Here is a 26152-nt window from a genome sequence, read left to right on the forward strand (position 1 = left end):
TTACCTCTGCCCAGGCCTCATTATCTTAACATGGCAAGATACATTACCAAGGATTCTAGCAGGTCTTAAACATACCTTTTTGGTCTTTTCCTTGCCTCAATATTATTTATTTTCAATACGTGTTGATATGTGGAAAACTCGTAATTTCTACAGTAAACTTGTAGTTTTCAGCATAACCACTCTGTTTCCCAGGATCCAGATTAAACATAGTCCTGGACTAAAAAGCAAGGTCGATCTCCGTTGAATGTGATTTTTTGTTGTCCAGGATTAGTGTTAATCTGGGTCCTGGAAACCGGCCGCCTAGTGTAGAGCTAAATTTAGCTTGCTTAGCTAAAGGTCATACACCGGTACCACGGTATAGGGTGAAGTTGCCCCTAGATGCTGATCCTGGGCCAGTTTAGCATTTTCCCCACTAATGGTTAATGTTACGATTGGGGAAGGGGAAGCTGATCCTAGATCTGTACCTAGGAGTAACTGATTAGCAGTTTAGCCTGTAGCATATGTTGATTGCTCCTGGCCCGGGGCTTAGACCTGGAGGTCACATGAGCCCACATCCCAGAGGATTACACTGACAGACAAAGTAGCTGGCTAATGGACTTATACAGAATGAGACCTGTAATTGACGGCTCTCCCTCGGATCTCTCTCTCAGCCAGTCTACTGCACTTCCCCACTGACGGCACCAGCTACACCCTGGGAGCTGGCCACACAGTTTATCATGGGGGTTGTAGACCTGCCACTTCCGGTACACAGTATATAGGCCTACAGTTTGTTGGGCAACCTATGGGGGTTATAGGCCTACAGTTTGCTGGGCATTAGGCAATTTATCTATGCTTTTTTTGCTCTTTTTTTTTTTTACCCACCGCTACCGCCCCTCATCGTAAGAACTTTTTATTACATTTTTATTTAAAGATTTCTCTTAAAATCTTAAAGTTAATCAAAAAAAATTCTCCCTCTCCTCTTCATCTTGTTTTTGACTATTGAACGTACTGTTCAATACAGAATTTAGTTTGACGTGTTTGGACGCTAGTGCCAGCTTGAAGGTCTGTTTCTGCACGTTCTCAGTGCCACCATCTCTGCTCAGATGTTGCATGGGAAAAGTTGCGTGTTTGTTGGAAGCGTTTGTCCTGTGTACTGTAACCTGTGTGTGTGTGTGTGTTGTCTGACTACAGGTGGCCCGTAAGCTGGTGATCCTTGAAGGTGACCTTGAGCGCTCTGAGGAGCGTGCTGAGGTGGCTGAGGCGTAAGTTTAACCTCCTTCATTACTGACACACACCGGATGCATCCCAAATGGCACCCTATTCCCTTTATAGTGCACTACGTTTGACCAGGGCCCATAGAGCCCATATGGATCTGGTCAAAAGTAGTGCACTATATAGGGAATAGAATGGAAATGTCCATGGCTGAGTCCCAATTCTGCACCCTTATCCAGAAGTGTGCACTTGCACACTCCCCGTCAGGGATTTAACAGCATATGATTGGTGTAAGCATTGGCTGGAGTGAGTTTTCACCATTTTAAGTTTATGCAAGAAAGTGTCCAAGTGCACACTTTGGGAGAAGGGTGGAGAATGAAAACGCAGCGCTGCACATCACACTTCAACAACTTTGTTAAAACCAACAAATTCCTTGTATTTAAGTTCCATTGAAATGTGGTTGTTTAAGTCAAATGTGTTGTTTAAATGTGAATGACATGTTGATGGGTCATCATTTACTAGCCCCCCCATCTCTTACTTACTCGAGCACATTTGGGAATTTATGCATATATTTGACCTTCTAATGCATTTTGAAATATACGTTGATGAGGCCTCTCCTGAAAAATGATGTTAATGTTCATTTGAATTGTTGCATGGACCCGCCTTCCTGTTTAATAAAATGACGCATGATTGGATGGCAACTGAAACTAGCTAATGACCGCAGTGGGTGAATTGATTTCGATTGGCTTTACAACGGGGAGTCCAATAGCCATCCCTTTAACTGACAACAAAACGTATTTATTCCCAGGTAGTCCCATGATGCATTAATGTCCTAACCTTGTCCACCAGCATTCTCTCTCTTTGTCGAACCGTCTTTTCACAGCGCCTCAGAACGGGACTTGACTGGAAGTCTATGGCAGGAGTAGATGAAACAAAATACAAAACGCTGGTTTTAATTGGCTGATCTCTGTCCATCACCAATTACCATCTAGCACAGGGATGGGCAACTTTGATGGGGGTGGGGGCCACAAAAAACTGGAACCCATTATGAGGGGCTGCAGTGGCTTGTGGGTCTGCGACCATGCTTACTACAAGTTTAGTTAGCTGGCCGCTAGACTAACTTACCAATCTAAAGTTTTTAGCTGACATTGGGCTAATTGAGTGACTGCTGAGGCACAACCACATTTCTAAATTGCACCTTGTGTATTCTATTATTCTAACTCTGAACAGTAAGTTGAGACCCCGACTGAATAAATATATATAATGTCCGCAGGCCACCAGTTACCCATCCCTGATCTAATATAACCCTTAGAACCTCCCCCCTACATTGTTACGTAAAAACACGAGCAGGGCAAGTGATTTTAAACAAGGAAGTGAGTTTGGAAAATCTTTAAATTATGCATCTTAGAAATAGTTTTCACATATAAACGGTAAATGCCCTAACTCAGAATCAATTGGGCTTCCAATTTGGTCAATAATATGGTCAATGTGATAGAACACATTTATTTTTTTCACCCCCATGTGGGAAACACGAGAGGATGGGATACACCGGATGCACTAACAACAACAGGGCTCCTGGATGTTCGTGTGTGTTCTCTCCCCTGTGTTTTATGTCATGCATGCCTGAATCCAACACCACCAACACCCCTCCACCTGGGACCACCTTACCTTGTGTGTGGGTGCCCTGACCCCCTCCTGTTCCCCCCCTACACCCCTACCTACCTGGCTGTGGACTAACCCAGTCGAGTCAGGGAGCTGGAGGAAGAGCTTAGACTCATGGACCAGAATTTGAAGTCCATGATGTGCGGAGAGGATGAGGTACTGTCTGCCCCCCCGTACCAGGACAAACGTCCCGGTTCCAAACCTCTTCACTACCTGCTTCCTTTCTCCTCTCCTCTGGCTTGTGCTCTTGACTCCTCCCTCCAAGCCTCTCTGCCTCGCAGCTATGCTCTATGGAGGGCTTCCCTGGTGGTTGACGGGACAGTGTTGCTGTGGTACAAAAGGACCAATGTCCTACAAGCCATACTGTCCCTCACTATACCTTCAACCTAAAGCCAATGGGATCCTTGATGTGATACTTGAGATTATACATGTATTTATATATTTCCTATACATAGAGTATACGATTTTATATCTGTCAGATATTGTCCATCAAGGATCCTGATTTAACCCTTTCATCTGATGGGTAGGTGACATTAACCCCTTCAGGTAAGTGTGACATTAACCCCTTAAGGTAAGTTATATATATAAAAAATTTTTGCACCTGCACTCTCCTGCCAAGGCACTCTCCCTAATAGGGACTGGGTTTGAGTATCCAGACCAGGGTCTCCTCTGCCATGTCCTCTCATCCCTCAAAACGCTCTTTCTCCTTTCTTGTCCTACCCTCATTTTCCCCTCCTCCCTCCCTCTCTTGCTGTTGCACAGTAAATCTGGTGATCTTGAGGAAGAGTTGAAAAATGTCACCAACAACTTGAAGTCTCTGGAGGCCCAGGCTGAGAAGGTACTGTAGGAGAGGGGAAGGAAGCTGGGCCTGAAGGTACTGTAGGAGGAGCGAGGGGAAGGAAGCTGGGTCTGAAGGTACTGTAGGAGGAGCGAGGGGAAGGAAGCTGGGTCTGAAGGTACTGTAGGAGGAGCGAGGGGAAGGAAGCTGGGCCTGAAGGTACTGTAGGAGGAGCGAGGGGAAGGAAGCTAGGCCTGAAGGTACTGTAGGAGGAGCGAGGGGAAGGAAGCTGGGCCTGAAGGTACTGTAGGAGGAGCGAGGGGAAGGAAGCTGGGTCTGAAGGTACTGTAGGAGGAGCGAGGGGAAGGAAGCTGGGCCTGAAGGTACTGTAGGAGGAGCGAGGGGAAGGAAGCTGGGCCTGAAGGTACTGTAGGAGGAGCGAGGGGAAGGAAGCTGGGCCTGAAGGTACTGTAGGAGGAGCGAGGGGAAGGAAGCTGGGTCTGAAGGTACTGTAGGAGGAGCGAGGGGAAGGAAGCTGGGCCTGAAGGTACTGTAGGAGGGGAGAGGGGAAGGAAGCTGGGCCTGAAGGTACTGTAGGAGGAGCGAGGGGAAGGAAGCTGGGCCTGAAGGTACTGTAGGAGGAGCGAGGGAAAGGAAGCTGGGCCTGAAGGTACTGTAGGAGGAGCGAGGGGAAGGAAGCTGGGCCTGAAGGTACTGTAGGAGGAGCGAGGGGAAGGAAGCTGGGCCTGAAGGTACTGTAGGAGGGGAGAGGGGAAGGAAGCTGGGCCTGAAGGTACTGTAGGAGGAGCGAGGGGAAGGAAGCTGGGCCTGAAGGTACTGTAGGAGGAGCGAGGGGAAGGAAGCTGGGCCTGAAGGTACTGTAGGAGGAGCGAGGGGAAGGAAGCTGGGTCTGAAGGTACTGTAGGAGGAGCGAGGGGAAGGAAGCTGGGCCTGAAGGTACTGTAGGAGGGGAGAGGGGAAGGAAGCTGGGCCTGAAGGTACTGTAGGAGGAGCGAGGGGAAGGAAGCTGGGTCTGAAGGTACTGTAGGAGGAGCGAGGGGAAGGAAGCTGGGCCTGAAGGTACTGTAGGAGGAGCGAGGGGAAGGAAGCTGGGCCTGAAGGTACTGTAGGAGGAGCGAGGGGAAGGAAGCTGGGCCTGAAGGTACTGTAGGAGGGGAGAGGGGAAGGAAGCTGGGCCTGAAGGTACTGTAGGAGGAGCGAGGGAAAGGAAGCTGGGCCTGAAGGTACTGTAGGAGGAGCGAGGGGAAGGAAGCTGCCCAGCCAACCTTTCAGCTCTTGTGTTTTAGTCTCTTCTCCCTAGCCAACCTTTCAGCTCTTGTGTTTTAGTCTCTTCTCCCTAGCCAACCTTTCAGCTCTTGTGTTGTAGTCTCTTCTCCCTAGCCAACCTTTCAGCTCTTGTGTTGTAGTCTCTTCTCCCTAGCCAACCTTTCAGCTCTTGTTGTAGCCCTCCTCAATTTAATTAACTGAATGTCTATCCAATACTGTTTACTTTAGTGGATGTGAACAGTAGGCTATTAATTGAATGCTACACTGTAGACGTCATAGTCAATTTACATTTATGTATTTATTCGATCTGTCTATATTTTAACTAGAATATTGGCGTATATTTTAAGTTGTGAATTTTTAAGGAGAAGCACTCGTCATAGCTCTTGTGCTAATATGAATCTCCATTATTTCACTTCTAGTACTCACAAAAGGAGGACAAATACGAAGAGGAAATCAAAGTTCTTACTGACAAACTTAAAGAGGTGGGTACTGTAGGATCACCATAGCTAATTGAGAAAATCTAATATTTTCTATGAAATCAATTTTAGTATGAATGGTGCTTCAAATGGTATCTTAAAGCCTCTCTTTTTTAAATCTTCCCACTCTATAACCCAATGTTAACCAACATGTTACGTGGATACAACGTAATTTGGTGCTTGGAAAAATGTATTTGAAACGCATTGTGCTCCGATGCTTTTTTTTTTTTTTCAGGCTGAGACCCGTGCTGAGTTTGCAGAGAGGTCTGTGGCTAAGCTTGAGAAGACCATTGATGATTTGGAAGGTACGTTTTCAACGCTCCTTTCATTCACAACCATTAACTCCTCCTCTTGGAGTTCCCTGTAGCTGACGCCACTAACTGCATTTTCACTTTAAATGCATCCCAAGTGGCACACTATTCCCAATATAGTGCACTTCGTTTGACCAGAGCCCTATGGGAAAAGGGCGCCATTTGGACGCACACTTTTGTTTACTTTGTGAAAGCGTGACAGATGTTTCACTAACAGAAAGATTTGCTCCTATAACCATGAGTTGTAACACTGAAGCCTGTTGGGTACCTTCGCATGACTTGTTCGTAGTGTATTTTAGCATTAGGTAACATAGCTGTAAGTTTCAATCATTAATGAAGTCCCTTAATACAATCGAGCAGCATTGCAGATAGTAATTTCCAAGTTACCTTCCAACTTTGAGGACCATTAGAAACAAAGGTGCTCCGATGTGAATGGATTTATTAATATATTGGTTTAATAGATTAACCAATTAATTTGTAGATTAACCCCCATTAACCTGGCTCTGTTGTCGAGGGATCCAATTGGATCAGATTGCAGTTGAAACCAATGATGGGCTTTCCGTATGATTGTGCCAGATAGACAAATGTGTAGATTCTGAATCTTTAGCTCAAGAATAATAGTGTGCCTGTACGGCTGCGTTTACACAGGCAGCCTATAATTCTGAACTTTTCCACTAGCTGGACTTTTTTGACCAATCAGATCAGCTCCTTTGCCAATAATTGGGCAAAAGATCAGAATTGGGCTGCCTGTGTGAACGCAGCCTAACTGTGGAGCCACAGATTCACATTCGATTGCTTATCCTGTCTGGTTATGCAGATTAGTGTTGCCTTATCTCATATTGATTTATTTTAATTTTTATATTGATCAGTTTGACTGATCGATTAGATTCTATAAGAAATACTGAAAACTCAGTTGAAGGTTAGATTTGAGTTGTAGTACTTGGACTACGAGCAACTTTGGGTTTTTTCCAAGGTTTTGCCTTATTTCTGACTTACCTAAGGGTGTTGTTGATTCATCCACACAGTTACTCAATCAATTTAGTTGTTATTTAGCAACGAGAATGGGCTTGTTGTGGAGAGCTTAATGTCTTGTTGCGTTTTTGACAGACTTTGGAAATGTCATGTGTGAGTAGGTATTATCTGGTGTATTGTTCCAGGAGTTTGAAGTAGGGGTGTGACCGTTTAATTTTTTAAAAACGAAATTGGGATCCTTAACATTAAGAAAAACCCCAAAACAATGTTTTATTTTTTTGTCCCCCCCCCACCACACAAAGTTAGAATCTCAGCGCAGTTATCACAAAACATATTACTTTCCATGTTATAGCCTACAGTGAGGGAAAAAAAGTATTTGATCCCCTGCTGATTTTGTACGTTTGCCCACAGACAAAGACATGATCAGTCTGTAATTTTAATGGTAGGTTGATTTGAACAGTGAGAGACAGAATAACAACAAAAAAATCCAGAAAAACGCATGTCAAAAATGTTATAAATTGATTTGCATTTTAATGAGGGAAATAAGTATTTGACCCCTCTGCAAAACATGGCTTAGTACTTGGTGGCAAAACCCTTGTTGGCAATCACAGAGGTCAGACGTTTCTTGTAGTTGGCCACCAGGTTTGCACACATCTCAGGAGGGATTTTGTTCCACTCCTCTTTGCAGATCTTCTCCAAGTCATTAAGGTTTCGAGGCTGACGTTTGGCAACTCGAACCTTCAACTCCCTCCACAGATTTTCTATGGGATTAAGGTCTGGAGACTGGCTAGGCCACTCCAGGACCTTAATGTGCTTCTTCTTGAGCCACTCCTTTGTTGCCTTGGTCGTGTGTTTTGGGTCATTGTCATTCTGGGATACCCATCCACGACCCATTTTCAATGCCCTGGCTGAGGGAAGGAGGTTCTCACCCAAGATTTGACGGTACATGGCCCCGTCCGTCGTCCCTTTGATACGGTGAAGTTGTCCTGTCCCCTTAACAGAAAAACACCCCCAAAGCATAATGTTTCCACCTCCATGTTTGACAGTGGGGATGGTGTTCTTGGTCATAGGCAGCATTCCTCCTCCACCAAACACGGCGAGTTGAGTTGATGCCAAAGAGCTCGATTTTGGTCTCATCTGACCACAACACTTTCACCCAGTTCTCCTCTGAATCATTCAGATGTTCATTGGCAAACTTCAGACGGCCATGTATATGTGCTTTCTTGAGCAGGGGGACCTTGCGAGCGCTGCAGGATTTAAGTCCTTCACGGCGTAGTGTTACACCAATTGTTTTCTTGGTGACTATGGTCCCAGCTGCCTTGAGATCATTGACAAGATCCTCCCGTGTAGTTCTGGGCTGATTCCTCACGGTTCTCATGATCATTACAACTCCACGAGGTGAGATCTTGCATGGAGCCCCAGGCCGAGGGAGATGGACAGTTATTTTGTGTTTCTTCCATTTGCGAATAATCGCACCAACTGTTGTCACCTTCTCACCAAGCTGCTTGGCGATGGTCTTGTAGCCCATTCCAGCCTTGTGTAGGTCTACAATCTTGTCCCTGACATCCTTGGAGAGCTCTTTGGTCTTGGCCATGGTGAAGAGTTTGGAATCTGATTGATTGCTTCTGTGGACAGGTGTCTTTTATACAGGTAACAAGCTGAGATTAGGAGCACTCCCTTTAAGAGTGTGCTCCTAATCTCAGCTCGTTACCTGTATAAAAGACACCTGGGAGCCAGAAATCTTTCTGATTGAGAGGGGGTCAAATACTTATTTCCCTCATTAAAATGCAAATCAATTTATAACATTTTTCACATGCGTTTTTCTGGCTTTTTTTTTTGTTATTCTGTCTCTCACTGTTCAAATAAACCAACCATTAAAATTATAGACTGATCATTTCTTTGTCAGTGGGCAAATGTACAAAATCAGCAGGGGATCAAATACTTGTTTCCCTCACTGTAACTAGAGGATAGGATATAAAGGCCTGGGGAAAGTTGTGGAATTTAAATAAAACCAAAAGGAAGAGGTGAACTTTAGGCTACGTTGGTGAATTTGCGAGGCGTGCAAAACATATTACCATTTCTCCTACTGCCTGCCCCCTGCGCTCTCTCCCTCGCACTGGCTCGCTTGGGGTGTATTCATTACGCCCATTACGTTACAAAACATTTCTTAAACTGAAGCAAACGAAACTGGGATGGACCTACCTGAATTTGTCCAATTGAAACTCTTGTTTTAGTTACTGTTTGGACTAATGATTACACCCCTGTTCCTTCTCTTCCCTAATTATGCGAGTGTGTGTGTTCAGTCTTCGGTCTGCTGCGTGTAGAATATCCTAGCCTATTCATTGATGATAGGCCCTGCTTTACTGAAGTTGCGAGACATTGAAAGCCAAGAAATTGCGAGATACAGCTTTTGATTGCAGATAGATAAGCCTAGTGCATGGTTTCCCAAACTTGGTCAAACACTTTCTAAGTCTTTGGTGAACGTTGAGCTTTAGTTGATTTAAACTGGAGTGTGTTGTGTTAACCGTTTGATTCTGTGTTAATGATGCACACCATATTAATATTCTAACATTTTTGTAATTTGGTTGACTTTATTTATTATTTTCAATTTTTTGTAAAGTATTTGATTGTCGGATTGCTACTGCCTAGGGAATTTGGTGGAAAAGCTATTTTGGAATTTGCATTTTATTATCAGTTCTTTACATATGCATAATCATCCTTTTTGAAGTTATGATTTATCAGTTATCTTACTTTCTTGAACTCTTTTTTTTTTATCACTCACCTTGTTCTGTTTCCATCTTGTGCGTCTTTCTGTCCGTCCATCTATCTGTCCATCCCCCCCCTCCAGACGAGGTGTACGCTCAGAAGCTGAAGGGTAAAGCCCTCAGTGAGGAGCTTGACCTGGCTCTCAACGACATGACCACACTCTAGACGCTCCTTCCCTCACTCCTCTTCTTCCTCCTCCTCTCTGACGCTCTCCACCTCCATCTGGCACTCCTGGGGTTCAAACATCCTCCACTTCCTTTCTGTCCTTTTTTTTCATTCCACAACTTTTCAGACAGAACTGTGATCGATCTCTTTCTCTCAATACCCTTGGTTACGAAATGTGAATGGCGAATACAATTTAAAAAAAAGTCGTAACTAAGTTTACAAGACTTGCTGATTTCAAAATACCAAGGGATATAAATGTGGCCCCAGGCAGACCCCCCCCCCCCCCCCCCCCCCCACCCCTGTGTCAAACCCATTCCCCCTTCCTTTTAGTTTCGCTCCCTACTGTTGTCAGGTGTCAGCATTGTTCAGTGATCCTCGTACATTTCTATAGATGCATATAGGACAACCCAGCCCCAGCCCCACAGGGTCCATACCTCTCCAAAGATCTGGGTTAGGCTTGGTCTTCTGTATTGATATATATATATATATACACTTGTCCCGTAGTTTCCTTTTCTCTTCCTGTGTAATAAATGTCCTGAAACACTTCTCTTGATACTGCTCCTGTTTTCTGTCATTATCTGCATTTGGTTTCTCATCATAATCACCTAATAAAGTTTAGAATGTTGGTTGCCGACGGTTACAATCCACTAACTAAGCCACAATATTTGCCATACCAATTTACCTGACTATACTCAGGGTACATGGTGTTTATTTGGCTAAATTTAATATAGCCTACATTTTTTTTGACTACCTTTACCGTTTTAGAGAATTTTAAAATATTCAGGATTCATATTAGATTAAATCTGAACTGTTGTAAAATGTTACGATGAAGATACACAAGTTATTTGGTGAATGACTTCTTTGAAGATACAAGGGAATCGGTGTGAATTAATCTCAATTCAGTACTGTTCTCACCACACCATATTAATGGTTTAACATTTAATCTGTCATTATCTGACCAACCCTGACACAGGGCATCAAAACAAATCTGAACAATTCATCTGATTTATAACCACTGAACCAATTATCTCTCTTAATGATTAAGGGAACATGAAATTAAGTTTTAAATTGAGAATTATCCTGTCTAAAGAAACCTTCGGCTCAGTACTTTGGAGAATCTTAGAAGGGATTTGCTGTATCCCTCTTTTACCACCTTACTTATCCCCTGACCCCAGTAATATGAATATGTATTGCTTCCTACTATAGTTGCTTAAAGGAAAATTACACCCAAAAACTATCTTTTGGTAGTTGTTTCATTAGTCCATTGTTGACAGTCCCAAAATGTTTTGTTTGTCAGCAATCAAGTTTTCAAGATATGTAACTTTTTGAAAATACAGAAGTCATCCCTGTATGATGCGTTTTGCATCATATGACGCTGCGTTTTGCATGATGCTGCTATGTTTTGTATCGTATTTTGATAATTACATATCTTAACTTGATTGCTGACAAGCAAAACATTTTGGGACTATGTCAACCATGGACTAATGAAACAAATACCAAAATATAGTTTTTTGGGGGGGTGGAATTTTCCTTTAATGTCTTGTAGTGATTGATCAATTCAAGACATTCAAGCATTGTCAAGTGAGCTGTAATTGCTATAGATGCTGATTACCTCTGTCAGACGAAAAAAAAGCAACTTCCGGCTGTTCTTTTTTTTCTTGTCTTTCATTGCCCTGTGACCTTTTTATTGCACTAACCCTTCCCTCTTTCTCTTCCTTTTCTCTCTCTTTCTGTATCTTCACACTGGCTTTCATTGACTCTTCTGGCGCCACAGAACATTATCACAAGGAGGTGGAGAAAAGCCGCATTCTCAGTAACGAACTGAGGGTTGTTCTGAATGAGCTTAACAGCTGAGTCTGGGACAGAAGCTTTTGCAAACTTCCTTCCACTATCCCACTCTTCCAATATGCACTTGTCTCTGATTTTAAACTTGGAACCGATTTTCTCATACCCCACTAGAAGGGACTGGTCGTACTTTGTTCAGTATGCTTTCATTAGTGTGTTTAAAAATATATATATATATGTTTACATTGAAGTAATTTGCAATCATGACATTCAAGTAATTGACAAATCATATGAACATGTGTTTCAAATTCATCAAGGGAATTGAGTGAGAATGAATTTGCCCCAAACTTGGGGTGTTGTGTATAATTGGGTACTAGTACATTAATTGATCCCCCCCCCCCAAAAAAAAAAAAATCATGTCACCTTTTTGTATGAAATTTGGTTCCAAGTTTTTCAGAATTAGGAAAGTTAGTTTTTCACAAAGTTGAGGATACTCACTTGCTGCACATTGTAGAGTTCCACTGCTAAGACTTGAGGGAGTTTAATGGAGCAAATGTAGCACTTTGGACTGGACACATCCCACACTTGAAGTTTCAAAGCTTTCACAGGATGTGGAATAATTAGCACTTATCTGGAATAATGGTTTTCAGGATTGCACAGTTCGCTGTAAAACTTCAGATTGTTTGCATGCAATCCTACCTACAGTGGGGGAAAAAAAGTATTTAGTCAGCCACCAATTGTGCAAGTTCTCCCACTTAAAAAGATGAGAGAGGCCTGTAATTTTCATCATAGGTACACGTCAACTATGACAGACACATTGAGGGAAAAAAAATCCAGAAAATCACATTGTAGGATTTTTAATGAATTTATTTGCAAATTATGGTGGAAAATAAGTATTTGGTCACCTACAAACAAGCAAGATTTCTGGCTCTCACAGACCAGTAACTTCTTCTTTAAGAGGCTCCTCTGTCCTCCACTCGTTACCTGTATTAATGGCACCTGTTTTAACTTGTTATCAGTATAAAAGACACCTGTCCACAACCTCAAACAGTCACACTCCAAACTCCACTATGGCCAAGACCAAAGAGCTGTCAAAGGACACCAGAAACAAAATTGTAGACCTGCACCAGGCTGGGAAGACTGAATCTGCAATAGGTAAGCAGCTTGGTTTGAAGAAATCAACTGTGGGAGCAATTATTAGGAAATGGAAGACATACAAGACCACTGATAATCTCCCTCGATCTGGGGCTCCACGCAAGATCTCACCCCGTGGGGTCAAAATGATCACAAGAACGGTGAGCAAAAATCCCAGAACCACACGGGGGGACCTAGTGAATGACCTGCAGAGAGCTGGGACCAAAGTAACAAAGCCTACCATCAGTAACACACTACGCCGCCAGGGACAAAAAATCCTGCAGTGCCAGACGTGTCCCCCTGCTTAAGCCCGTCTGAAGTTTGCTAGAGTGCATTTGGATGATCCAGAAGATGATTGGGAGAATGTCATATGGTCAGATGAAACCAAAATATAACTTTTTGGTAAAAACTCAACTCGTCGTGTTTGGAGGACAAAGAATGCTGAGTTGCATCCAAAGAACACCATACCTACTGTGAAGCATGGGGGTGGAAACATCATGCTTTGGGGCTGTTTTTCTGCAAAGGGACCAGGACGACTGATCCGTGTAAAGGAAAGAATGAATGGGGCCATGTATCGTGAGATTTTGAGTGAAAACCTCCTTCCATCAGCAAGGGCATTGAAGATGAAACGTGGCTGGGTCTTTCAGCATGACAATGATCCCAAACACACCGCCTGGGCAACGAAGGAGTGGCTTTGTAAGAAGCATTTCAAGGTCTTGGAGTGGCCTAGCCAGTCTCCAGATCTCAACCCCATAGAAAATCTTTGGAGGGAGTTGAAAGTCTGTGTTGCCCAGCGACAGCCCCAAAACATCACTGCTCTAGAGGATATCTGCATGGAGGAATGGGCCAAAATACCAGCAACAGTGTGTGAAAACCTTGTGAAGACTTACAGAAAACGTTTGACCTGTGTCATTGCCAACAAAGGGTATATAACAAAGTATTGAGAAACTTTTGTTATTGACCAAATACTTATTTTCCACCATAATTTGCAAATAAATTCATAAAAAATCCTACAATGTGATTTTCTGGAGAAAAAAAATCTAATTTTGTCTGTCATAGTTGACGTGTACCTATGATGAAAATTACAGGCCTCTCTCATCTTTTTAAGTGGGAGAACTTGCACAATTGGTGGCTGACTAAATACTTTTTTCCCCCACTGTATATACTCTAAAGCCTGTAGACTTACATGTATAGATAATGGTATACCTTAGCCAAAAATACATATAATGGCATGACATCTGCCTCGTTTCGCTATTGCTCAGACTGTTATATGTATGCATCCAAAGTCAATGAAATGTAAACTTTGTTAAGCTTTACACAGGCTTGAAACTACCCAGGTTCATGTATTTCTTCAAAGGTAGAGTTGTAGTTTAGTGTGATGAAACACCTTTTTTTTTTATTATTATCATTTAAGTATTATAGTACTTAAACATACTTATACATACGAAGTATGCACTGGGTGCAGTATTACATTTCTGGGGTTGTAGTTTCTCCACTTGGCTTCGCTAAAAGTTACCCCTAATTATATCCACACCCATTCGTTTACATAGATTCCTTCTTTGGGTGTTTCCCTAAGTAACTTCACTATTTTGCATGCTGTGCTATAGCGAATTTGGCTCATTCCAAGTTGTGCTAAATTTACATCATGACTTACCACAAGTTAGCTGGCCTAAATATACATCTTTAGCCTGCTTGTATTGACTAGCGTTACTTTCATTGCACCAAGTATCTTCACGTTTAGCTTCCCTCACCACCTGGCCCATTTGAGTGGCATGACTAACAGAAAGCATCTGCTGTCCTATGGTAACGCTCCATTGTGCACACTGAAATTGAAACCTCACCTGACATTCTGTGCACACAAGGAGCACTGTCCTCTCATTGGGTCTGGGAAGGCACTCTCTATGGTGACTCACCAATATGTAGAAGACGTCTGAACTAAGAATGAAACAAAAGTCTAGATTAGATTGGCTGTCCTGGAAACCTTAAATCTCCCCTCTCACTGCATTATTATAGAACTTGGATCTTTTCAACAGTCTTTATCTATTTTTGTGTTTTTTTCCCACCTGTGCTTCTTAGCGACCACATTCGCTGTTTAACTGACACAAACGTATTACTGCAATTTACATGAACACACTTGATAATGTGAATGTGTAAAATACAGGATGCTTTTGAATCACAATGTTTAGACAGTGCTGTTTTAATTTTGATGTCCATGTTTCATTGTCCTGTTTCCTGAGCCAACTGAGACCTTGCTTGTCGGGGTGCTTCACCTGTGCTTTTGTTTCCCCATCATCAGAGAAACTGGCTACAGCTAAAGAGGAGAACTTAGACATGCACCAAACCCTGGACCAAACCCTCCTGGAGCTCAACAATCTATAAAGAGAGTTCCGTCTGTCTGGACCGACGAACAAGAGTCCTAAAACAAAGAAAAACGCAAAGCTTTTATAATGCTCATTTGATACACACTTGACCAAATCCTTTAGTTGACTTGCCCCTTTGGGAACAGGACAGTCTTCACTTGGCTTTAATAGTAGCAAAAGGCTTATGAACAAGGCATTCCGTTTTAGTTAATATGAGGGTCTCTTGCACACATGCTAATTAATGGCAAACGCATGCTGGCTACAGAAGTTAACATGGTTCAGTAAATCAGCAGAACAACTAGTTGAACAGCATAGAGTTGTATGCTACTGAGGTTGCTGTTTGTATTTAGCATGTGATTTGAGTCTTAAAGTTGACGTCTATTTTCTAATCTGACCTCTGAGGCCTCCTTGAAGAAATGAAATTCCATTTGCTTTGATGTTACCCCCAAATCAATTTATTGTTATTTTTTTGTATTAAGTTTTTTTGTAATCCTTCGAAACAAATGGTAAACATATTCCTTACTTACTGTTTGGTAAGATCATGTGCCACTCACTGTTTAAATTAATACAGTATATTATTTGTGTAGAACTGACCCAAACAGGGAAAAAGACTAGCTTTCAAATTTCATTTCCTCTACATAATATTTTGACTATATAGGATAAATAGCAGTTTGTTAAATGTACGTTTAGGTTAGTTTATATGGTTCAAAATTACTAGCAAAGGTATCAAATTTAATGTAATACAAACTAAATACAATAGGGACATTTTACTTCATTTAGACCAATATGTCTTACACAGGATTCTTTTGACTAAGTTTTTGAATTTTCAGAATTGTTGTAGTGACCTTTTGGGGGTTTGGATAATAGGCTAATATTAGAGATGATGTGGTACCTCATTCTAATCATGACGATGTGGTACCTCATTCTAATCATGACGATGTGGTACCTCATGTATTCTAATCATGACGATGTGGTACCTCATGTATTCTAATCATGACGATGTGGTACCTCATGTATTCTAATCATGACGATGTGGTACCTCATGTATTCTAATCATGACGATGTGGTACCTCATGTATTCTAATCATGACGATGTGGTACCTCATGTATGCTAATCATGACGATGTGGTACCTCATGTATTCTAATCATGACGATGTGGTACCTCATGTATGCTAATCATGACGATGTGGTACCTCATGTATTCTAATCATGACGATGTGGTACCTCATGTATTCTAATCATGACGATGTGGTACCTCATGTATTCTAATCATGACGATGTGGTACCTCATGAATTCTAATCATGACGATGTGGTACCTCATGTATTCTAATCATGACGATGTGGTACCTCATGAATTCTAATCATGACGATGTGGTACCTCATGTATTCTAATCATGTTGATGTGGTACCTCATGTATTCTAATCATGACGATGTGGTACCTCATGTATTCTAATCACTTGCCTTTTTCCTTGACAAAGATTTTGAGAATGCCCGTAGCTGTTAGAATCTGAAACGTCCCTTAATTTTGAAACACCCTCTCAATAATCAGCAGGTTTAGCTGTTACAGGGGTCATTCAAAGAAACAAGTCCCTTTTTGAGTAGTGTAACTTAATCTATGGGTAACAGGGTTGACGTGTTATGCCCAACCCACTGTTTGTCACCACAAAACACCAGAAAATGGCCAAAAAGAGTAGAACCAGCTCACCTGCTTTTACACTGATTTTGATTATTAGATGTTCAATGTTTCTTTTGAAAACAAAAATATTATTAAATATTCACCTTATTAAAACGAGAGTTCAGCTCACGTAACAGGATTGAGCTTAAAATGAGGGAAATGATTTTAAAAAATTACCTTACAATGAATCACTAATCACATGAAATGGATAATCTTCTGAAATTACTTTGTCAAAGCAGCAAAATTACTTTAGGGTTAAGTGGGTTAAAATGTTCTGAGAAGTCAGAGTGCAGAGGGACATGTCAAAATGCTGAATGTTGGCACTTTTAAGTCTTTAGTGATATACAAAAACAAGTGGATTTATTGAATTTTCCATGTGGTCTATATTAAATGGTGTTTCATTTAATATAGCAGGCTTTTAAAATCCAATATTGGTGCAAAATGTCTACTTAAAATATCAAAGGGATGCAAAAGGGCCTCATTTTGTAGAACTACCCTACAGCTGTGAACTTGTATTTGTAAGGTTGATTCAAGCTCCATGTTATATCTTAAAATGCACCTGTGTCAATACTTCTGAGTAGTCAGAATGCTTATTGGTCTGAAGGTTTTAATTGGGGGGAATTATTCAATATTCTGGAGGTATTAAAATAGTTGTCTTTTTAAAAACGTTATTACTCATGTATCCTATGCAATGAATTAACTGTGTGAGCTCTTTAAGACGATTAAAAGATTGACGGCAAGATAAATGGTTGTTTTGTACATTTCTTCCAGGATTTCATTAGGCTGGATTACAGTGCAATAAAGGCTCATATAGCGCTTTTACTTTACTTTACTGTTTACAATGGTATGGTGAACTGATCAAGACAACTTTTTGGTTTCTTTGAAAGAGGCTGGCTACCACTTTGTACCATTTGGTAGATGTAGAAGTGACCAATTTTGTTGGAAGTTTTGGTGTAACAATTGTGGTGTAACTGCTTTTGTGTAATTTTCCGCAGCAACAGGATGGTAGCTTCAGATTAAGTTTTACCCATGATATTGCCAAAGCATGATGCGCAAACAATCATGGCAGAAATGTCTAACAAGGTTGTACATTTAACCTTTGTCACATCTACACGGAACAAAAATATATGCAACATGTAAAGTGTTGGTCCCATGTTTCATGAGCTGAAATAAAAGATCACAAAAAAAATTATACGCACAAAAAGCTTATTTCTCCAATTTTGTGCACACATTTGTTTACATCCCTGTTAGTGAGCATTTCTCCGTTGCCAAAATAATCCATCCACCTGACAGGTGTGGCATATCAAGAAGCTGATTAAACAGCATGATCATTACACAGGTGCACCTTGTGCTGGGGACAAAATATCTAAAATGTGCAGTTTTGTGTCACAACACAATGCCACAGATGTCTGAAGTTAGGGCAGCATGCAATTGGCATGCTGAATGCAGGAATGTCCACCAGAGTTGTTGCCAGATAATTTAATGTTAATTTCTCTACCATAAGCCGCCGCCAATGTTGTTTTAGGGAATTTGGCAGTACGTCCAACTGGCCTCACAACCGCAGACCACGTGTAACCACGCCAGCCCAGGACCTCCACATCCGGCTTCTTCACCTGCGGGATCATCTGAGACCAGCCACCCGGAGAGCTGATGAAACTGGGTTTGCACAACCAAAGTATTTCTGCACAAACTGTCAGAAACCGTCTCAGGGAAGCTCATCTGCGTGCTCGTCGTCTTGACCTGACTGCAGTTTTGCATCGTAACCGACTTCAGTGGGCAAATGCTCACCTTCGATGGCCACTGGCACGCTGGAGAAGTGTGCTCTTCACGGATCAATCCCGGTTTCAACTGTACCGGGCAGACGGCAGACAGCGTGTAAAAACAATATAGGCCCTGGTCTAAAGTGGGGTGGGTGGGGGGGTGATTGATCAGAGGGTTGCCAGTTGCCCATAGGGTATGACATAAGCCCCATTTATACCTGGTGCTAACATGCGTCCTTTGTTCTGATCTTGTCCACATTCTGATTGTGCCGACATTTTATGTTGGATGTAGATGATTAAAAGACTCATTGTGATCTGATTGTGATCAGATCTTCCTGACCACCTTCGGAAGTAGTCAGGCACACACTGTGTCTGGGTATTACAAGTGTAGACGGATCTGGACAGTAAAACAATTTAAATCATCAAAACCCTCTTAAAATCATTGACAGGTGGCACCATTGACTTATGTCATCAATATGTGTCAATAAAGTTAATAAATATTATTTTGAAAGAATATCTCATAATTTGCATACAGGGAGGGACCAGGAAATGTGGTCACAGTGCAGACCCAGTGGACTGATAAGAAAAACATTTTAATACAATGTGTAGATGCATGTCTGAAAATATGGGCACAATCAGAATGTTGTAAAACATTCGTATGGGCTATGATTTTTATCAGCTCATATCATTAAAAAAATACTTGATAAACCAGACTACCAGCAACCTTGTACTTGTTCATATGAATTCTATTCTAATAACTAGACGGGAGTTTTCTTTACACGCCCGCACACAACTGCAATTAGACAATATAAACTAGAAGGGCTGAGCTTTATGAGAAGATTTGTATGAATATCTGTGGAAGTTACTCACACAGTCCATTTACTGTATTTACAGATTATTTACAGATTTACGCGCAAGAAAAAATACAAAACAATGAGAATTAAGAGAAACAAAAATACATGTGCAGGAGAGGTTTATAGTTTTTTATAGTTGTGAAAATAAAACATAGAAGTATGTCATCAATATTGTGTCCAATATTGTGTATAGGGGTTAATTTACATTTTACATTTACATTTTAGTCATTTAGCAGACGCTCTTATCCAGAGCGACTTACAGTTAGTGAGTGCATACATTTTTTCATACTGGCCCCCCGTGGTAAACGAACCCACAACCCTGGCGTTGCAAGCGCCATGCTCTACCAACTGAGCTACACGGCAGTAAATCATTTTGATTGAAAAGGAATTAAAAGTCTAAGTAGTCATGCTGAATCTTTAATAAATCACATTTGAACACATTCACATTTTCCTGACATCAGTTGGTTTGACTGAAAAATCATCTAGTTTTCATGCCATACATCATGTCAGATCGCTAATGTTTAGATGTATAGCATGTCTAAAATGAAAATGGGGCAGCAGGTAGCCTAGTGGTTAAGAGTGTTAAGTTACTTATTAAGGTTAAATGCCTTGCTCATGTAAGTCGCTCCGGATAAGACCGTCTGCTAAATGACTCAAATGTAATATAAATGTAATGAGTTGCTTATTTATGTTGGGAGTGATATGTTTTCAAATTCCAGAGGAAAGTGGAGAGCCTTGATGTGATTGGTTTAGATGCACACAACTGAAGCACAGATCAACAGTGTACAAGTTGACTAATAACAAAAGAAAACTGTAGTTTCCACACCTTTTGTCAATATTTTATTTTTAACGAAATGAACAGAAGTGGAGTGCTGCGACACCCGATGAAACTGACTGGGGTAAACGCCAGCTCACCACACGATGAAACTGACTGGGGTAAACGCCAGCTCACCACACGATGAAACTGACTGGGGTAAACGCCAGCTCACCACACGTTTACCGGCAGCCCTAACTGTGCTGTTCCACTGTTACAGAGGCCTTCAACTGGTAAAATCCTCAGACCATCATGCACTGAAAAAATTGGAAATATTCTCCCAGTGAAAGTGTGTGTAATAGTGTGTATATGGGTGTTATTATCAAGGTCGTAGAATGATAGCTCTCCTCTGTCCCTGTCCAGCTTAACTCTGATCCTGTCCTTGACCCTGGATTCCTGTCTCACGGGGAGGTAAATGGGTTCAGTATGTGGGCAATTTACTTCATATACATAATTGAAATCTTCCTTATAATCTGTATGAAAACTATCAACATGGCTAACACCCCAGACTTCATCACTAGGATGAGACCTATTGATAGACTCGGTGGCCACACCTGCAAACCAAAACTCGTCATCAATCTCCATGTCCCAGCTGTGAGTGCCTGAGGTATAGCCCTCAGAGGCCATGACCCATCCTTGGCCTAACCTCTCTGGGTTGTCAGGACGCTGCTGGAACTCACCACCCCATATAACGCAATCATCGTACCCCACCCAGGTCATGAAACAAAGTAGCTTCGGGTGCACAGTGTTAGGATCCAGAACCACAGGAGCTGAAGAGAGAGAGAGAGAGAGACACCACATCAAACAGAGACACCACATCAAACAGAGACACCACATCAAACAGATATACCACATCAAACAGAGACACCACATCAAACAGAGACACCACATCAAACAGAGACACCACATCAAACAGAGACACCACATCAAAACTGACCAGAGAACAAAATAAATGATGCGTTATGCCTACATGTCAAGAGATCATTGAATCTATTTGGAATAAATATAACTCACTGTATTGAACAATCTCCTGCATCTTCTCCCAGATTCTGAACTTGAGGTTGCCCAGGTGTTTTGCTTCATCGATCAGCGCTCCTGAAACCCTCTCTGGATCAGGCAGTGGGCACTGGGTTCTGAAGAACATTTAGGAGTCAGTGCTGCTGTGGGGTTGGGTTCAGAACCACAGAGAAGAGAGAGACAGGAGGCAGATCACTTACCTTTTCACTGTGGCATTGTAGTTCTGCAAAGTAACAAAAGAGCAGCTTAGTTATCGATGATATTAATGAAATGATCAATCAGTCTTCATTCTGGAATACAGCTTTAATAATATTCAATGATTATGGGTACAGACATCTGTACCTGCAGGAATGAGATGTCTTCAGCTTCCAGCTCTTTCTCTATGGCTTTGATTGTGTCTGAAAGTGATGATATCTGTCCGCTCATCTCTTCAATCTTCGCCTTCATCGTCTGACTCTTCTGCTCCTCTTCCTCCCTCAGGGCAGCTATCTTGGCCTCCTCCTCCTCTCGTAGAAACTGGTGAACCTGCTCAAACCCCTGCTTAATCTTTATCTCTGTGTCCTCAGCCTGGCTCTGGAGAGACAGAGAGCCAGAACTCTGAAGTAAAAAAAATACTACCTCGATCATTGTAATACGGATGAACAGTCAACTCTGTACAGTTGTGTTACATCTCTCAGCATCTCACCTTGATATGCTGTGCTGTTTCATCACAAGTGAGTTTGACTTTCTTAAAGACTTCCAGTTTCTCCTGTAAGGACTTCAGGGTAGGCTTGAGTTCCTCCTGGAATTAAACACTAGGTTGTTGTCCAATACCATATCGCACACTTATTCCAGTTAAGACTGAATAAAAAATGCTGAGGGATAGTCACTTTGTTACAAATTTAAAACTCCAGATCACATACCTACTCTCACGAAAATGAAGTTCATAAATGTATATTGTCAGCAAAAAAATGTACTTGTATGCCTATTGTGTTTTTCACTTTCAGTGAAGTTGAAATTATTGTTAACTTTCCGCATTACGCTCTGACTTAACAAAATCATTGTTTTACTCTACCTTGTGTTCCTGTACAGCTTCATCTATGGGGATGCAGTCATGCTTTTTATGTTTCCTTGAATCGCGACACACCACACAGATAGGCTGTTTATCCTCCAGACAGAAGAGCTTGAGTTTCTCTCCATGCAGACTGCAGAGCACCTGAGGCCCTGCTGAAGCTCTCTGACGCCTCTCCTGTAAGAAGGCCTCACACAGGTTCTTAAGAGCCCGGTTATTGGGAGGCTCAGACCTTGACGATCTTCTCCTGCAAACTGGACACTCCTGCCATTCTTTCTCTTTCCAGAATTCCTGCAGACAGGCTTTACAGAAGCTGTGGCTACAAGACAAGAGAACGGGATCCTTGAAGATGTCACAGCACACAGGACAGGAGAGATCCTCCTCTGGGAGAGACGATTCGCAAGCCATTTTTCTGAATCTGTCAAACTTGTTTCTCTATAATGGCCTGTAATAGCCTAAGAAGCAATGTACTTTTACCCTTATTAAATGAGCACTAAAGTTGAGGGGGCTTTCCTTATCTCCTTCAGTATCTGCTCTGAAATGTTGACATTAATCTAGTAATGAGAAATAGGTCCTGTCCTGTATGTTGTCCTTGTTGAACAGAACAGCAAATAAACAGCAGAGGCCTGAACATTAGCTACATTTGAAATGGCTTCACTGACTTTTACTTCCTGTATCACGTGTATGAGGGGAGGACCTTTGCAGTTCTTTTTCTTCTTAGATAGTATGGCGGTCTGCAGAACATACGTTAGAGGTGCATGCCGCCACCTACTGTGTGGGGTGAAAACTGGGGAAGAAAAATAATAAAAAATATCAATGTACTCCTTTAGTGAGATTTAAATGTTAACTCCGATCCCTACAGGCTCTGGGGCCTGAGATGGAAGCTCGTCTTCGGACAGTGTTCCCTGCAATGTTTCAGCCGTAAAGTCCTGGAGATCCCAAAACCTTTTTGCTACATTCACAATCAAGTTTCTTCCATTTGTTTGTTAGCAGCACTGTGTATCCACTGACTCTTACACAACATATATACTCCGTCTTTTTACATTTAAGACACTGCAACGGTCTGTTCACATAAGCCCTCACTGCGTATCTCATATACCCCAGCTTTACATGTGTCGGAGGATGTTCTTCATCCAATAGCAATAGCATCCTATAGGCTTTCCTCCTTCCTTCCATTCACCATACGGTTCAATCGACGTACATCCACTACTCCTGGTATGTGGTGCTTTAGATGTTCAGCCTCAATTTTCACCGCGACACCAGAGACGACACCTTGTTACCGGTGCCCTGTTCAGAAAATCTAAGCTTTCTACATTATATTCCGCTAAGAATATATTATAGTATATTATATTCTTAAATTCTCCCAAGAAACACTTTCCTTTTGTTCTTCTGACATACAATAAATCAACAACATACCACATCAACACCATACTACTCCTGGGGCCGGTTCCCCGATAGCGATGGAATTTAGGCTTATGGGTGTTTTAATGATGCATCTTTCCCTTACAAAAAAAGATTGCAGTTTTGAAAACTGCAGTAAAAGTCGACTGTGGTATTTTGGACGCAGTAATTGCAGAATAACTGCAGTGTACTGCAGTTGAACTGCAGTTACACTGCAAAATTACTGCATAGTCACATTAACTATACCTACATGTACATATTACGTAAATTACCTCGACTAACCGGTGCCCCCGCACATTGACTCTGTATATAGCCTCGCTACTGTTATGACTGTTATTGTTTTTTTGAATGTATTTTTTTGTTTGTTTTAAATATTTAAAACATACAATCTACTTGCAGTGAAACCGCTCAACATCTACACCACATTAGTCGTCTAACAGATTCCCATCCAGAGCGACCCACAGAAGCAACCAGGGTCAACGCCCTGCTCAAGGGCACGTCGACAGATCTCCCATAAGGTCAAAAACGGGGACCCGAACCAGCAACCCATCAGCCACCGGCCCAAGCTCCCAACCGCCAGGCCACCAGCTCTCCAAGATCCCCCCCCACAGTTCCCCAAGAGCTGCCCCTCCATCCATTTTCAGCCATTCCTGAACCGGAGACCAGAAACTGGCTACCTGAGGGCAATACCAAAACAAATGGTCTATTGATTCTGTATCCTCACAACAAAATCTGCAGAGATGCGATGATTGTATGCCCCAAAATCTGTATGGCACAGCTGTCAACATCCTGGTCTTCAAATTAAACTGGTATACTTTCTGATTTATGCTATTTTTTATTCCTCCGCCAGTTTTGATCCTTTATATTGGGCAGTTCCCTACCTCCTCCCACTGCCACCAGCCTCCTCCATTTTCGGGGTAATGCTGTAATCCATTTTTACTGTTATTTTACTGCTTTTATTTTGTATCTATTGTTTACTTAACACTTATTTTTCTTTAAAACTGTATTGTTGGTTAAGTTCTTGTAAGTAAGCATTTCACTGTAAGGTCTACACCTGTTGTATTCGGAGCATGTGACACATACAATTTGATTTGATTTGAAGAAAAAAAAACTGTTATTTTGGACGCAGTATTTGCGGCATACTGCAGTTCTACTGCACTCCTTTTTTTCGTAAGGGTTCCTACTCCTACAATGGCCGAAGATGTAAAATGCTTTCCCCAAAACACACAGAGAGAACGATCGCTAAGTGCATCGTTTGAGCATGTGTCGACACTGATAGGATCGAAAGAAAGGGAGGGCTGCTTTTGGATAAGCTTTCTCCATTAAAATCTTTATAATTATTTCACAATACTGAAGACGGATCAGCTCCTAGAGAGATATTACCACCTATGGCTGCAAATATTGAGAGGGCTTATTCTAATGTTTACCCATGAAAAATTCACTAAATCACAGATTTGGCACATCATTGTGCACGTTAGGCTACACATCATGAAATATATTGAGACAAATTACAGACAGTAGCCTACAAGTAGCAAAACACAACTCGATTGAACATGAAGTGTATTTCATTATCATTGGTTTTGGGAAACAGCTCAGAGATTTAATGATGCAACTACGAAGGTTCTAACGATGAATTTAGCTATAAGATGCTTTTGGGAAACCGGGACCTGGTCACTTTCATTGACTCCACCTTTCCCAGTGCGTCCTCCACCATCTCCTTGACCGCAAATGGATCTCCCAAAAACACATCCTTATCCATGAAACCTATTCCAACACGGAACGAGGCATTATAAGATCGAGGCCTATCTTCATGAACAACCTTAGCCAGTTTTGCTCCAATCACCAATGTTACAGTTTTCCACTAATTTCCATTAACTTTCCTCAACGCGCCATCCAACTCAAACAGTGCCTCCGCTTCCACCATCACCTATGACCTTTGCAGTTTCAGTTTTCTAAGAGATATAGGCCAAGCATGGATGTGTTCTGGTAAACCCAAGCACACGGTTGCGCAACATTTCCAAACGCAATCGCCAGAAAAACAATGATTGTAATGCAATTACTGTTGTAACTGTTGAGAGGAGAGTCTCAGTTTATGTGGGTGTCAAATGCATTTCTCACCACTCATTACTGAGTGGATGGTACCGTTCTACAAACAGTGTTTTTGAGATAAAACAGGCATTCGCTGTTATGCTGGGGCTGGGGGTCCATTGAATCAGGGAATCGGTCCCAAAACGCAACGCTTACCTCTGCCCCCTCCCGGTTTGGTGTTGATTTTCCCACTTCCCCTATGACATAGGAAACCTACAAATTAACTGATGTTTAAGGAAGTCTAAAGTACTCCACGTGTACTACGACCCCTGTCAAATAACAACACAGAGGGTAGCCTACAGGTTATCAAGATCCTAGGAATATACATCCATAGAAATCTAAGATGTTCAACACAAGTAGAACAGGTAGAGATCTATAAAGAGGCCAACCGAAGTCTAGTTCCTCCTTTTCCCAGTGTAGCATGCGGGACAAACAATCATTCAACCAGACACCATCGACGGGGATCCAGATGAGCACTATGCGTCATCGTGGGCACGGACTACACCTTCTACTTAGATCCATGGATCTCTTATCACTCCACATTTACATTTACATTTACGTCATTTAGCAGACGCTCTTATCCAGAGTGACTTACAAATAGG

At 41.9% G+C, this 26152-nt stretch overlaps 2 protein-coding genes across 9 annotated transcripts in view; one reads left to right on the top strand and one right to left on the bottom strand.

Annotated features, from left to right (window-relative positions):
* The window catches only part of tpm2 (tropomyosin 2 (beta)), a 33366-nt gene extending 17909 nt beyond the window's left edge, over positions 1–15457 (top strand). For 2 of the 8 annotated variants that reach the window (XM_084159143.1, XM_084159147.1), the window contains 5 exons: positions 1171–1241; positions 3616–3691; positions 5338–5400; positions 5630–5699; positions 9526–9880. In XM_084159143.1, coding sequence (XP_084015269.1) covers positions 1171–1241; positions 3616–3691; positions 5338–5400; positions 5630–5699; positions 9526–9608 — 363 coding nt within the window. In that variant the 3' untranslated portion in view covers positions 9609–9880. Of the gene's footprint in view, positions 1–1170; positions 1242–2933; positions 3010–3615; positions 3692–5337; positions 5401–5629; positions 5700–9525; positions 9881–14823 lie in introns of those variants that run through there. The other 6 variants (XM_084159142.1, XM_084159146.1, XM_084159140.1 and 3 more) reach the window with 4 other exon arrangements.
* Positions 15458–19581: 4124 nt separating this feature from the next.
* Positions 19582–22720, bottom strand: LOC311127797 (E3 ubiquitin-protein ligase TRIM35-like). Its single transcript, XM_084159676.1, has 6 exons — positions 22065–22720; positions 21696–21791; positions 21353–21583; positions 21211–21233; positions 21008–21126; positions 19582–20763 (listed from the first exon to the last, which is right to left on the bottom strand). Exons 1-6 carry the CDS (start codon positions 22467–22469, stop codon positions 20165–20167), a joined length of 1473 nt encoding a protein of 490 aa, XP_084015802.1. The 5' UTR covers positions 22470–22720; the 3' UTR covers positions 19582–20164.
* Positions 22721–26152: the final 3432 nt, after the last annotated feature.

Source organism: Coregonus lavaretus (assembly GCF_964263955.1).
Source record: "Coregonus lavaretus genome assembly, chromosome: 4".
Classification (NCBI taxonomy): domain Eukaryota; kingdom Metazoa; phylum Chordata; class Actinopteri; order Salmoniformes; family Salmonidae; genus Coregonus; species Coregonus lavaretus.

What these genes read in the sequence shown, in the direction of transcription:
- LOC311127797 (XM_084159676.1), bottom strand. Translation starts at nt 22,469, where the DNA reads ATGGCTTGCGAATCGTCTCTCCCAGAGGAGGATCTCTCCTGTCCTGTG. An exon ending in AAACAGCACAGCATATCAAG is followed by an intron (nt 21,584 to 21,695) that starts GTGAGATGCTGA and finishes CTGTCTCTCCAG; the next exon opens with AGCCAGGCTGAGGACACAGA. An exon ending in TACAATGCCACAGTGAAAAG is followed by an intron (nt 21,127 to 21,210) that starts GTAAGTGATCTG and finishes AATGTTCTTCAG; the next exon opens with AACCCAGTGCCCACTGCCTG.